We start from the raw sequence: 15,234 nt of genomic DNA, 5'->3' as shown, positions 1-15,234 counted from the left end.
GACAAGTTGCCCCCTCCACAGACCGTGATCATGCTTTTATCTTTGATGGATCTTTGCTAGAACTCTTAGATGCTTCTAACCTTGCTGAAACCCGACATTGAGGCCCAAAAAAAATTCAAACTTGAACAACCTTGCCCTTATGGGTCCTCTATCATCAGCAAGCACGAGGGGACTATGGTCGGAGAGTGAAGTTGGTAGTGCGTGAATGACATGGGTTTTGAAATGGTTGTCCCATTCGACGTTGCAAAAGAAAAAGGCAAGCTTGCTCATCAACCCACACACAAACAACTTTGTGTGATCATCTTTTCTTTTCTTTTGGAAGTTCCCTGCGGGGCACAAACCCAAGTTTTTACAAGAAGGGCGTGTATGAAAGAGGGGGGAGGAGGAGATATCTTGGCCTATAGTTAAACAATCGAGCCAGGTGTCCACATCATCCCTATTAGATAGACGTAATCGACACTTCGAGAGGATGGCGTCCTCATGGCTCAAGCTCAGAAGGCATGAGAGGGGGGGTCATCGTTGAAGACAACCCTGTTGCGGTGCTTCCATGGCTACCAGCAACAAAGGAGAATGAACATGAACGTTGAGCACCACAGGGCAGTGTACGGGAGATTGCCGTCCTGCAAGGTTTGAACATAAGCCCCGCACTTAGTTGAGACCCCAATAGAGGATCGAAATCTCTGGGCGAAACGACATCGGAAGATCAGGTGATCCCTAGTATCCGACGTTGCCGCACAAGATTGGGCAACTATCCTTGGCAGCGTAGATGATGCGCTTCCTCATCAACGAATTCCTGGTGTGGGTCCGGTCTTGAACGAGCAATCATGGGAAGAAGAAAATATGAGATGACGTCTTGCTCTTCCATACAAAATCATGGAAGGGGCGACCACCCCACCAAAGGTTCGGAGGTGGTAGAGCTTGACCATTGCATCAGGCTCCGCCGAGAGTTGGTCCACATCCAACGCTAACATCAAGATGGCTAGTTGACAGGACGCAACTGTGTTGAGGTGGGGGACAAACCGCCCCCTCCCTCCGCAGACCGTGATCATGCTTTATCTTTGATGGATCTTTGCTAGAACTCTTAGATGCTCCTAACCTTGGTGAAACCCGATATTGAGGACCAAAAAATTTCGAGCTTGAACACCCTTGCCCTTGTGGGTCCTCTATCATCAGCGAGCAATAGGAGACAATGGTCGGAGAGTGAAGTTGAGAATGCGTGGATGACATGGGTGTTGAAATGGATGCCCTATTCGGCATTGCAAAAGAAAGAGCCAAGCTTCCTCATCATGGAGTTCATCCTTTCATTGCTCCAGGTGAATCTATGAATTTTTAGGTGAATTTCTTGCAAGTTGCAACTATTGAGAGTGTTCAGGAAGTGGTTGATTCGACTCCTGTTGACGTTGTTTTGTTTATTGTAGATACTTGCAGCAAGGTTACCAGAGTTAATCTTGTCATTGAATTGGACATGAGAATCTACACAGTAGGAGTGCAAATCATAGGACTGATGCATATTATTTTATGGCAAATAATGCGAACATTCGCATGTAAGACGCATCACGCGACGCCGACCTGCACCATCTGATCACACCATATGGCATCAACTCAACTTGATGATGAGAGCACGACACACGTGAGCAGTGATTGTGGTTGTCATGCGACGAGCCCTTCACGCGTTAGTTGGGTTCTTTTTATTCTTTATCTTCCATGTATTTCAACACGATAATAATATCAAAACTATATCTTGCAACATTCACTTAATAAATATAGTTTTCAATTAAAGAGAAATCATAAACATATTTTCTAAAACACCATGGAGTCAACTATGACAATCTATCACATAATTGTTTGCTAGCTAAATACATATGTACTGCTGCGGAGTGAAAATATATATGTTGATGCGTCGATGTAGAGGACTTATGTTATGAGCATGAGTATGCAGTTAATTCTTTTACCACCTCATAAGAAGGATGAACATCTCTGTCTTTGTCGACCACCATGTAACTACCACAATCAGCCTGAATCAACACTCTTGTTTTGTTTTGAAATAAGATCAAATTGCATTCATGTCAAAGATCTAATAAATAAATAAATCCATTACAATATCTGTCTAGATAAGCAATTTGAAGTCACAAACATATATCATATGCATAGAAAGCACATGTCATACATACACCCATCCATCACCCACACTTCGTCCAATCCATCATTTCAAATTTACTTACATAAAACCCTCTTAAAGAAAAGAGAAGCAGTGCTCACTTCTGCTCTAGTCTTTATTCCAGACAAATTCAATCCTTCACTTATTATGAAGACATCACTACTTGCATAAATAATCGTGTGCCACACCCTCCATACCACCATCATTCACCATAACCTCAGCATGCAGCCAACATCGTCCCGATGCTCGCGCAACTTAACGCCATTGTCACTCTCAGACCCGAGGAGAAGGAGCAACCATGACAGGAGCATGATGAGGAGCTTGCCGAGTAGCACAGGCGGGAGGTGTAGGCGGTTGCCGCAATCGATGAATCAAAACATGCATGGTGTGTTCCGAGTTTTTCACGAGAGACATGCACTGAGAATGATGGATTGCGTCCCCATTTTTTCCTCAAACATGTGTGAGTGAGAGGAGGGGGACAATCATACGAGGGAGGAAAACCCTGGCAAGCAATAGCCAGGAGGCCAACCCCAGCGTAGTCCTTCCCCGCCATTGCATGTATCTTGCACAAGACCGATGCCATACGTTTTCTGGACGCATTCGCTGTAAGCCTCTTCCTAGCCAACACTCACTTTGTTTTTTTCTTCAAAAAGTGCACAACCAAGGTGCGCCATGGAGGGTCCGAACTCGCGACCTTGTGCAGGCACGCATTGCCACTGGACTGGGGGGGGGGGGGGGGGGGGGGGGGGGGTTGTTGTGATGCTAATTTGTTTTTATATTTGTTCAAAAATCCTAATATTTTTAGCTTTCTCACTTGACAATTTTATTTTCGCTCAAAAAAACTTGACAATTTTATTATTTATAGCATGGCAGTTTTTATTAATAACATGGCATTTTTTAAGAGGATGGCAATTTTATTAGGATGAAATTTTTGTTTTTAATGGCATGGCGGTTTTTATTACTAAGAGCATATCATTTTTTATTAATAATAGGTTGGCATTTTTATTATTGAGAGGATGTCACTTTATTACCAAAAGGATGGCCCTATGATGCACACAACTTTCAGTAGTACTCCCTCCTTTTCAGTTTATAGGGCTTATCTCAAAATTTTAGATTTCTCATTTTATAAGTCTCAATTTGATGGTTCCCTACCACATGTTTAAATTTCAAGGTGCATTAAATCATTGCATGCAAGTATTAAGAAAAAATTAACCAATGCATGGACTTCATGCATGCATGCATTGCAATTAATGCATTGGTAAACATAATTTTTGAGGGAAACGAGTGCATTAATTGAGTGTTTTTGCAAATTATAAAAACTATTCCACCACTCACCATCTACCTTGGTTGATGAGATTTTTGATTGAGCCCTATAAACCGAAAAGGAGGTAGTACCAGTACTTGCACTAAAGTGTACTAGCTAATGGCAAAAGTGCCATCTCCCTTTTTAGAAAAATAACTGAAAAGGGCGTGGCAAGTCACATAAGAAAATCAAGTCATGGCTCAGCTGCACAGAATTTACCAGGGCCGAGCAAGTATTTCAGTGCCAAGGATTTACTGGGATCAAGTGTATAATGATGGAGTACAGTACTACTAGCACTGGTTCCCACAACTCCCGAATATCACGCCTTGAAAACTGGCATTGCGTGCTAATTAGGCGCGTGGATCAGACGTCACCAAACTCCATAGAGCATGGATGCAAAATGTTATCTGTGTGCCGATACCACTACTCCATCACCTGACTGCCACCCGAGGGGAGTGGCATTGCATATTTGGAAGTTTATCTGTACAGCAATAAGGAGAATGCACACCATGAAGGACAGGGACAGCATTGTCCAAAGAAAGGGGTGATTTTCCAAGAAATGAAGGTGCCAACAGAGAAGCAATGCGCCTTGTTTCTGCTGCTAGGGACACAGAGAGCTTGACCTGGATAAATAAGCTGAGGCAGAGGCCAGTACAACACTTATGAGCCTCCTGCTCTTTTTTTTTGGCTCATTCGCAAAATAAAAATAAAAAAATCCCTGCCCCACAATAACAAACCTTTGCACATGCCAGATGATGAAAGTTTAATCCTAAGTCATTTATAACTAAATCCCAAAATTAAAGAAATTCGGCTTGCACCAAGAAAATAAATCCATTAATAACTAAGATCAGCAGACTCAGGTCCTACTATTAGAGATCACCGCGGGAAAATAAAAAGGGAAATTAAAAGAGATTGTTTGGCATTGCTGTCAAATCTGCAGGCAACGCTGGCCAGTGGCTACGTTTAATTTGTACACCGGCTACTCTCTTCACTGTAAACACTCTCGGCTCTTCAAGCCCTCAATCCAAAGAGGGGGGAAAGAAGCTAAGATGTAAGGAGATCGCAGCTTGTCATTGCTTGGAATCCCCCAAAAAAGTTGAGTAAATTACAAAACTAGAGAAAAAAATTCCTATAGCTAAAAGAATCAATCGAGGATTCAAATGATCCAAGAATCGATGCCCGTCGTCCGCTACACACAGTCGGCCAGCACGAGCGATGAGTTGTCGGCATCTGCTTTGGCCGCTTCTGCATGCTTTCTCTTGCCGCCGTCCACAACATCGCCGGCATTGCCGCCGGTGAGCTCGCGCGCGCGCTCCGTCTGCTCCTCCCAGTCCGTCGCCACCACGGCGCGCAGCATCAGCGCGGCGCACACCAGCTGCGCGGCCAGCATGCCGCCCCACATCCCGCGGAAGTCGAGCCGCCCTGGCCGGAATGCCAGCAGCAGCGCCACGGGCATGCCCACGCCGTAGAACGCCGAGACGTTGATCCTCGCCGCCTTCTCGGGGCGCGCGCTGCCGCGCAGCACGCCGCACCCTGTCGTCTGCGGGCAATTGCCCAGCTCGGCCAACCCCAGCAGCGGCAGCGCCGCGGCCGTGAGCCGCAGGATGGCATCGTCCGCGGTGAACATCCGCGCCCACACGCCCCGCACGGACACCGCGAATGCGCATGCCACGAGGCCTAGCACCGCGCCGAGACCGAGCCCGACGCGCGCCACGAGGCGCGCACGTTCTGGCCGGCGGGCGCCGAGCTCGTGGCCGACGCGCGTGGACACCGCGCAGCCGAGGGAGTGCGGGAAGATGTATATGAGCGATGTGGTCTGGATCAGCACCCCCATGGCCGCCACCGCCGCCTTTGGGTCGGCGAGCACGCCGCAGAGGAGCACCATGATCTCGTACCACCACCACTCCAAGCAGACCGACATGCAGCTGTGCACGGACAACCTCACCAAGGTCCACCACTCCTTGGCGCCCTCCTCCTCGGCCGCCGCCACGGACGCTTTCGTCTCGCCCTCGTCGTGGCCGTACATTCCGAAGAAGCACACGTACGCCACGATGAACAGCAGGAAATTCAGGTTGGTGCAGACGGCGCCGAGGGCGACGCCGCGGATGCCGAGACCGAGCACGTCCACGAGGACGAAGTTGATGGGCACGTGGAGGAGCACGGCGGCCGCCGCCGCGTAGGTGAGCGGGAGCGTGACGGACTGCGCGCGGAGGTAAATGCGGAGCGGGTGGAGAAATGACTGCACGGCGAGGTCGGGGAGGGAGCAGAGGATGTAGGCGTACGCCGTGGAGGCGATGTCCGGGTCCTGGCCAGTGGCGACGAGGACGCGGTGCATGGCGACCCAGAGCACGCTGATGGGGACGGACGCGAGGAGGAGCAGCACGACGGTGCGGCGGAGCGCCGCGCGGAGGAGGTCCGTCCGGCCGGCGCCGAAGGCCTGGCCGCAGACGGGGTCCATGCCGCCGGCGAGGCCGGAGAGCACGGAGTAGCCGGTGATGTTGGCGAAGCCGAGCGCGAGGGAGCCGCCGGCGAGCGGGAGCTGGCCGAGGCGGCCAAGAAACACCATCGACACGAGGGAGCGCAGGTAGAGGAGGATCCCCGCGCCGACGATCGGCGCCGTGAGGCAGAGGATGGAGGCCACCTCGGCCAGAACGCCATCGCCGGCGGGCACCTTGGTCCTCTTGCGGTCCTGCAGCCTGGGGTACGGCGCGAGCAGGGCCCGGTGGAGGCATTGCGCCGGCTCCGAGCAGTGGCAGGTGGCCATGGCTGCCCGGGCTGGTCTGCTGCGCCAAGTGTTTGTGCCGGGCCTCTGGCTGGTTAATCCGCCTGTTCGCAGCAGAGAGGCAGCCGGCTTGGTGGGGGTGTGATGTGGGCTGCGGGGAGTTGACGCTATATATAACGGCTGGCCACCGAATTTCCTGTGGGCCACGGAGGGAAATTGGCAAATTCGAAGGGGAAAAGATCCAGCTAGGAAAAGGGAGCCGTTCACGATGAAAACCCGGACGCACAACGAGGGACTGAGCGGCACTTGTCCTCGTATGACCTGAAACGTATGGTGCTCAGTGAAAGGCTCTTAGAATGTCGCCGCACAAAAAGCGTGGAAAATCAATGCGTTCAAAGCTAATTTGGATCCTAGTATCACACAAACTCTCTATCTTGTATTTGGTCCACGTGACAAGATCGTCTCTTGCGGGAGAGATCACTGGTTTTACTTTGGGAATGATCTGTACTTTTATTACTCCTAGTAAATTGATATGTGTATGAAGAGACGGGTTCTTGTCGGAGATGTCTTGTGTCAAGGTGTTCTTGTCGGGGGTCTCTTGGCGTAGTAGCAATGTCAGGGTTTGTGTATGTTGTGGATTCGGAGAGTGGCGGGGGCTGCCTGTGCTACTATGTGGTTTCTTGCCATGTGAGTAGTTAGTTCGTGCTTTGTTTGTATTGGTTTTCGTCTGATTTTCCGTAAATTAACTGGGCAATTCTCTTCTCCTTAATTAATCGATGAGGCAAAACTTTTGCCTCCATTTAAAAAAAAGTATGAAGAGATGGAGAACAAGTTCTTTGGTCTGAGGACAAGAAACCACGCAAGGATTCAAACACGAGATTCACCCAGTCCAACACATCAAGAGGTGTTCATTATTTTTTTTGCGAGAAGAGGTGTTCATTATGTGAGCTGTGAGGGCAAAAAATCAAACAGTGATACTAATGTGGGATCTCCCCTGTCCAAAACATTAGAACATGTGTCTGCTATATCCCTTATTAGGGCGAGAAATCCGGGAATGATAAGAATGTGCTCGTTGCACCGAGGCATCATCTAGAGTCTAGACCATAGAACAACTATAAAATGAAAATGGACATATGGTGCAATATTCTTTCATTATCTTATATTGATCAATGTTACCTAAATTTGGTCGAAATAAATACAAAGAATGGCTATCGAGAATGACTTCTTTTCTACGAGGGGAAGAAATCCCCCAATAGCATGAATGTGATTCTCCCAATCCAATAAATTAGATCACGTATTGGTTGCACCATATGTACATTAACTTTGTCTATATATGCAATATTCTCAAATATATCCAACAAAATCAAACAAAATCAATTTAGCTTCATCAATAATTGCAATTATACAAAAATTATGCTACACAAAGTCGACACCAAAAGTTATTTGCCCCACATGCAAGCTTGCTAGTCAATAATAATTGGTTGTTGGATGTTTGTCAAGCCAAAGTTCTACTGATGTCACACTAACATGCATATATGACGTTACCGTGGACTGGATGTGGCACGGTGTCACATATTGGTTACTGTTTCAAACAAAACTATGCACAACCTAGCAGAAAGGATTGCATAGAGAATTTCTATCTCTTATAGAACCAATGTTCATAACCACTACTACAATTAGATTAATTGCCTCTAGCTACTGGAGATGAGCCGGAGGGGGTGTAGAGCTGACAAAAGCGAGATTGGAGGGTTCATGGTGCGTTGGCTTAGGAGGGGGGGGGGCACCCAGCAGAAGAAGAAACTATGTTGCTTACGACTAGAGGGGTTGAACCATGGTCGTGATTGAATAAGGCATGGCTAGAGAGATGGACGGGAAAAAATAATAGACCGGCGTAGTCATACCTAGAACAGGATAAGGCCCCAAAGCGAGCACGAATATTAATGGTGGGCACGGATGTACGATATGTCTCGGTGTGACAACAATGGTGCAACCGAAGATGACGACGTCAGTGTTCTTGGGATATGTAGTGAAAAGGAGAACTTTGGTCTGCTTGATGGAGTTCCCATGGCTCAGATATTTCATTAATAAATTTCTGTTTTGTCACCCAATTGTGTAAAGGGGCCTCCCTTGACTTCTGCAATTTAACATGACTAATCCATGAAGTAGCTACGCACAGGGGTAAGTTTGCTTTATCACTACTTGCGAAAACCATGATATGGATATATCTATTTCTTATTTAAAGTCTACTTTCTTTTTTCTCTTAATAAGTTGGTTGCTTTATAGGACTAATCAACAAATATGTACTTATCTGTAAACTTTGATACGCTTGAAGATTCTATTGAAAAGGTAACAATTTAGTAGAAAATCAGGAGAAAATAGGAGGGGTGATTTGAAAAGGCTCGCAAAAGTATGACCAAAAAGAGGCACCTTGGCATGCTTCATCTTACACGCGCCACTCTGGCACACGGGGTCCACATGCACCGTTCTTTGGAGTCCTTCAACAACGGTCAATTAACTTGGTGACTTTACGCCACCACTAAGGAGAACACATTGACAAAGAGAAAAAAACGTAAATTGATTTGTTTGTGTATTTTGGCTAATATTGGTCAGCTCCACTAAATTCGTGATTGTGCCGCTCCCAGGATGAAATGTGAGTAGTTCACCGAGAACTGTGCTATGCAGTAATATCTTTCATTGTGCTTGAGTGTGTATGCTCATATGAGTTGTCGTACATGACAGAAATCCGCAGGGGTACGCGATTGCTTTGTGATCCACAAACTTGTTTGATTCCTTGTATGTGTTTAGTCCATAAGCAGCTTTAGGCAAGGTTCATGCAAGCAACTTTTGACAACTTTGGGCAGAGTTGTGGGAGAGTTGCATGCTCCACCCACCACGCGTCTCATACCTTTTCATTTCATCTCAATTTTGAATCTAATATATCGTTTGAACTTTTCGTTCAAATTAAATTTTGTTTGAATATTTCTGTTCATTGCAACCAGAACTTTCAAACAAGATCACTCTTGAGTACAATTTGACAACTATTAAATTTTATTAAGTTTCAGATATTAAAACTTGATAGTTGTAATGTTAGGTTTTTTACCAAGTTTCATTTGCTTTTACGGTTTTAGGTTTAGGGGCTTTGGGCTTAGTGTTTAGGGTTTAAATTTTAGTTTCTCAAACTTAGTGAATTTGTCATTCGTTCCTATCAAATTTTAGTAGTTGAAACTTGGTGAAGTTTCTAAAACTAGTCAAAACGTATTCAAGAGTTATCTTGTTTCAAAGCCCACGCAAAAAGGAACTCGAATATGCAATAGAAACATTAAGACTTTCTGTATTAAATATATAATAGATTTCAATTTGGAAGTCAAAAGAAAAAAACATGGGAGATGGGGTGGTAAGCCCATGTATCCTCTGCGAAAAGCTGCATGCATGGACCCCATTTAAGGTAACTAAGGCCTAAACACATGCAGGGGAGCAAATGAGTTTGTGAATTTTGATGCAATCGTGTGGTCCACAACGCTCGGGTAAACTGGGTGCCCCCACATATGTGTGCCACAAATCGCCTATGTAATACACGATTATGGTCAACTATGTTATTGATGGTTATATACTGGTTTTGTATTGAACTCTCACGTGTATTGATGTTAACTAATTTTGATGATTATTTGTACATCTATATTATATTCAATAGTTGACTCTTATTCTTGGCACGGTTACGGTAGGGGGGGCAATAGTGAAAACGTTGCGCCATAGATGTAGTGGGCCAGAGGGTTTGATTAGCATTGTGGATGAAAAGAATAAAGCAGTTGAATGCCCAACAATGCATACAACAAAAACGTGTTAGTTTAGAAGGTAACAAATCCATCTCTTCTCTGTTGTTAAATGCATCTACGGAAATTTATCCCACCGAGTTGTATGTGTTGTCATTCTGTTGTTTAAAATACTAATAAGCCGTGAGAATGTGAGCACCGAACAATGATTGGAAGTCCTATCATGGAGTCTATCCATGTCCTGAAGGATGATTTATTTAAAGGAGGTTGAAATCCCCGGCCTCTGCATCATTGCAAGATATGAATTAAACACACACGATTAAGTCCACTTCTCGCATAGCAATGCCGTCAAGAAGGGCTAAACATCTTCTCGCCATCGTCGCCACGTCCAGTTGAAAATGGGTTGGACAAGGTTTTCCATCCCGGTTGCCGAGATCAGCCAAAATTACCAAAAAAAAATAGCAAGTAGACAACGCCTTCAATAAGGTAATGACACAAGTTTGTTGTCGGTCGTATCGTCCTGTGGCAATTTCGGGACCGATACCCAGGTGCTAGATATCATCGACCAACCACCAGTGCACCCCTCACTCATTAGCATTGGACGCAATCGATGGCGTCACAAAGCCTCCTCGTCTGATGGCCATTGTCCTCGCAGCAGAGAAAATCCCTCTTATGCCGCAAACGATTGCCCATAGCGCCGCACGCGATCATCGCCATCATGTCGCCCCTTGATTTCATTGTCACTGTCGTCGAGGGCCGCCACCCTCGCAGCAATGATCAGCGGAGTCCGCCGCCACCGCCATAACTAGTCCTAATGGGATCCGGTAATCGCCGCCCGTGCCGTTGTGGCGAACAGAGGCCGTCATCGCCCCTATGCTACCGCGACCCATGGTGATTGCCATAACACAACTATATATATAAATAAAATCATTAGATGTATCACCTTCACTTCAAGGGCGAGAAACTTGCCACCATAGCCATGCAAGGAATGGGCAAAGAAAAAATAATAATTCGAAATGATCTACTCCATCCCTTCCTAAATATAAGTCATTTTAGAGATTTCAATACAAACTGCATACGGATGTATATCGACTTATTCTAGAGTGTAGATTTACTCGTTTTGCTCCGCATTTAGTCGATATTGAAATCTCTGAAAAGACTTATATTTAGGAACGGAGGGAATATCTATCATAAATAAAGAGAAGAGTGTCTACATAAATAAAGACAAGAGTGTCTACTAGGAAGTATTCTCGTGGGGTGTATTATGGTGGGATTATAGTGCCGCAGATATAGTTGGGGGTGGGGTGGGGATCTGTGGGTGGTGGGAGGGAGGGGAGGCAACACCAACACCTAGCTTGCTAACTATGCAATTTAATCATGTTCCCTTGTTCCAAAAGGCACTCAATGTCTCAATCACGCCCACGCTGAGCGCGCAACTAAGGTAAAACCGGCTCTGCCTTTTTCTTTTCGGAGCAGAAGAGAACAGAATTGGAGAGAACCGAACGGTGGGTTGGGCAGAACTCGTTCGGGGACGGTTCGGCCGGGGGCGGCTTTAAGGGCAATCTCAGCCGCGGGCGCACGGGCCAGAAGGGAAAAAGGTCGTTTCGTCATCCAGGTGACGACCGTTGGCGCCGCGCGCGTGTAACTAGTAACAGGCCGGTTCAGTCCCAGTCCTCCTCCTACGGCGAAGCATGCAGCTTGATTGCTCCCCTCTCTCTCCAAAACGATTCGCTGGCCGCACCGTCCTGCGAGAGATCGAGATGTTATCTGAATCCAGTACCACTGTCCTTTCTGCTCTACGATCGATCGGCACCTTTCACCCTTCTTGAAAGGTCAAGGCTCTCTCGTCCCGTAGATCATGCATGCGTGCCACCAGGCCTGCGCAGCACAGCGCCGCAGATTCCCCAGGCCTTGCATGCATGGCTCCTCGGTGTGACCTGAATCGCTCTGTCTTTCTTTTCAATCCTCAATCGCTTCTTCGTTCTGTTTGTTTGGTTGACTGTTTAGTCGGTGCAAGAGACGCCAATCTTTCGATGCCGCCAAGCCGGCAAGATCACGGAGGATCTCCGCCACAGCGCATGCGCTGACAAAAACAAATCCCCCGCGACCGCGAGCATCAGCTGCAGGTGTTTACTCATGAACAGCATTAAGGTTGACCCCAGCTAGCAACGGGTTTAAATAGAGATAATTCCAGATGTGCTTAATAAAGCTGCTGGCAAGATCGCACGAGATCTTCATCGCACATTGACAAACTGGCTGCCACTGCACGCGCGTGTCCTAGTCAGCCTGCACGCTCGCGGCTTTGACTTTTGCGCGCGCGTCTCCCTGGCACGTTTCGGAAACAGCGCAAGGTCAGCGGCGACGTGATCAAGATCAAGACGAGATTGTATTTACTAATGCCCGCTTACTCATAATACATTTGGTCAAATGGTATACTACTACTCTAGAATGTGCTGACAGTTACTAAGACGAAACGTTAACAACTAACTTGGTGATCAGATCGCCATGTGAGGCCTACCTGAGCCAAGATAGCGATCATCTAGTTTAATCCACGGCCACGTAGACCTCGTACTGGCATGCAGTTTCTAATCTGCAATTATTATTTGGCCCGAGCCTGACATGATTGAGCGAGTGATCGAGTGGTGAGCTGAAAGGCCAACACTCCCTGCTGCTTATGCTAGCTAGTCCTCGACCGATGGATGGAGCTGCCCTGGCCTGTCGAACGGGAGTTGGCTCGGGTCTAATCCTCCTCACGTTAGTGGAAGCAACTCGAGTGACCTTGCTACCTAGCCAACCGGCGATAATTTGCCATGTACTGTAGGTACCTTACCTAGCTAGCTAGCTAGGTCGTTGTTCATGTTCTTGTGGATCTTGTTGATAGAGCATCGGTGATCGATCAGCCGACCTCTGCATGTGTAGCAAGCCGGAGGTTCTGGATGATTACGTTGCGACATGCTACGTGGATGGTGGATCGGCTTGTCAATCAAATCACATTGCGTCAAATGATCATGCACCTTGTAAGTTGGGAGCACGTATTTCTTATCTTATCTTGGAAGCCATCGGTAAAGACCGGGTGTAAGATATACACCTAAACTAATTGATTTGGTCGAGCACGTATAGAGATCGGCGTCTCGGAGCCCGGGCTCATCTGCTCCCGCCCATGAACAATCATTCGAACAAAAGACCCCGCAAAAAAAAATCATTCGAACAAAAGAAAAAAAATATGTTTGTTGTCGTCATAGATGCTCTAGTGTGCTAGAGGCGTGTAAAATTTTGGTGGTGAAAGTACATTCGAGGAGCTCTTTGAAAAAGCAATATTCGGGTCTATAAGAAAACACATGTCAAATCATCTACACATAATTCTTTTCAGTTTTCTTTCTTCATATCAGCTGTATATAGACCGGAGAACCAAAGTGTATTTCCCATATGTAACGTAGATATATACTCGAGGTTTGTGAAACAGTAGGAGCATATTTTTCAACATAGTACAGACGCAGACGCTCGCTTTTCTATCATCAAGGGTTGCAAGCGAAACCCCCCACAAAAAAAGAAAAGAAGAAGAGAGATTTGCATATGAAATGGAGGAGTACATTCATAAGCCAGCCAACCGCGAGCCGCCACAACGGCCTACCCCAACAGGCTAGCCGTGCGACCGACCGTGTGCCCCAGGCCCCCCTGACGCCGTAGATAATGCGGGCACGGACAGGGAACTAGTAGAGGCCGAGTTTAAACCCGGCAATAACTGCAAAAGTTGCCAAAAGGCACAAGGCAGGGAGCATCAATGTCTGACGGGAATGATGAACTTGATTTGCACCGAAAGGGCAATGCATGCTGGGTGGGCATCCGTCCAAGCCTCTTGCTGCTGCCTGCTGGCATGCAATGCAATGCATGTTCAACCGTCCGTCCGGCCGGACTGGCCTCTTTTAACCGGACAGCGGCGCAGCGCAGGGCTTGGTGATAAGGTGGCTGCTGCCCTCCCCTGCAGCTGAGCTGAGGCCTGAGGGGGGCTCGAAATCGAATGGCGCCCACAGAACATGGTGGCGGGGCGGACTGCATGCCTTCAACTCCAAGGCCGGGCAGGACGAATTCGCAGGTCCAGGGCACACATGGGCTGGGGCTGGGGCTGGAGATCCCTTGCCATCATCATCGCCATCCATCGCCTTGGTCTTTTCCTCCCCCCCCCCCCCCCCCCCCCCCCCCTGCCCTCTCCGATCCATGGAGATCATATCATGCCTTACCAGCTACGATCCACACGGACAAGTACAGTACAGTACATATCTGTGTGCATGCATGTGCATCCATCTGTGACCATGTTTTCCTCTTCCGAAGCACAGGCCTTCAGAAATGAATTGTACTCATTCTCGTCAGGATATGTTGGTGCGCAGAAACTGAGGCTGGCATATATGAGCCTGTGAGTGTGTGAATGCGAGAGGATAGGATGTGTACGTACATGCTTGTAGCCAAGAGTCTGGATAAGATCAGAGGATCAAGAGCACTTGGCGCAGGGAGGAGACAGCTCGCCTCCCGGGAGCTTGGAAGGCCGGACCCCGGATTAGGTTCATGCCCAAGTCCTGTAACTTTGCCATTTATTTTGTTACTTCCCACTGATTATCATTGTCCTCGCAACCATGTGCTGTTTCTTTGGAACCTAGTGTTCTTTTCAGCTACCAAGATCGCATCATTCCTAGTGTGAGACCGGCGTGAGAGAGCTATATATCCAGTGATATGTACGGAGTACTACATGCTAAACACCACGGTTTTTTTCTTAAAAAAACGGAGACACCTTGGAATAAACCTGATAATTCCCATGTGTGCAGAGAGAGAGAGAGAGAGAGAGAGAGAGAGAGAGAGAGAGAATTAAACACGATTACAGTGACGCCCAAGCAGCAAGAGCAGCTACTACGTACAGCACACACTGGTCCATGCATGCAGGCGGGAAGTTGATATCATATCATATGCACGTTCGGTTGGTGGCATGCAAGCGAGGGAAGAGAGTAAGCACTATTCCGATTTCAGCGCAACAGCAAACGTCGACACACATGTGTGCATAGGCTTCCGGATAATCGCCTCATCAACCTCCCTCATCGTGATGCAAAGGCTTTCGGATCTACCCCCTCGTGCCCTGTCTGTCTGTGGAGGAGTTGAGCGGGCTCAACTTGCTGTTGCCCGCGACGACCGCGCACTACTGTGCTGTGCTGGTACAGAGAAAAGCTAGGTGAGCCCTGGCTACGCTACGTAGAGTAGTACCCGATCGCTAGCCTAGCCAATAGCCATAGGTGGC

The 15,234-nt window shown here is 47.5% G+C and overlaps 1 protein-coding gene across 1 annotated transcript; it reads right to left on the bottom strand.

Annotated features, from left to right (window-relative positions):
- Window positions 1-4,258: 4,258 nt before the first annotated feature.
- On the bottom strand, window positions 4,259-6,320 carry LOC123125217 (protein DETOXIFICATION 49). Its single transcript, XM_044545745.1, has one exon. It carries the CDS (start codon window positions 6,223-6,225, stop codon window positions 4,651-4,653), a length of 1,575 nt encoding a protein of 524 aa, XP_044401680.1. The 5' UTR covers window positions 6,226-6,320; the 3' UTR covers window positions 4,259-4,650.
- Between the last annotated feature and the right edge of the window lie 8,914 nt (window positions 6,321-15,234).

The sequence above is a fragment of the Triticum aestivum genome, chromosome 5D (assembly GCF_018294505.1).
Source record: "Triticum aestivum cultivar Chinese Spring chromosome 5D, IWGSC CS RefSeq v2.1, whole genome shotgun sequence".
Classification (NCBI taxonomy): Eukaryota; Viridiplantae; Streptophyta; class Magnoliopsida; order Poales; family Poaceae; genus Triticum; species Triticum aestivum.
Note: the sequence above shows the minus strand (reverse complement) of the source record. Positions and strands in the feature narration are given on the sequence as shown.

What these genes read in the sequence shown, in the direction of transcription:
- LOC123125217 (XM_044545745.1), bottom strand. Translation starts at nt 6,225, where the DNA reads ATGGCCACCTGCCACTGCTCGGAGCCGGCGCAATGCCTCCACCGGGCC.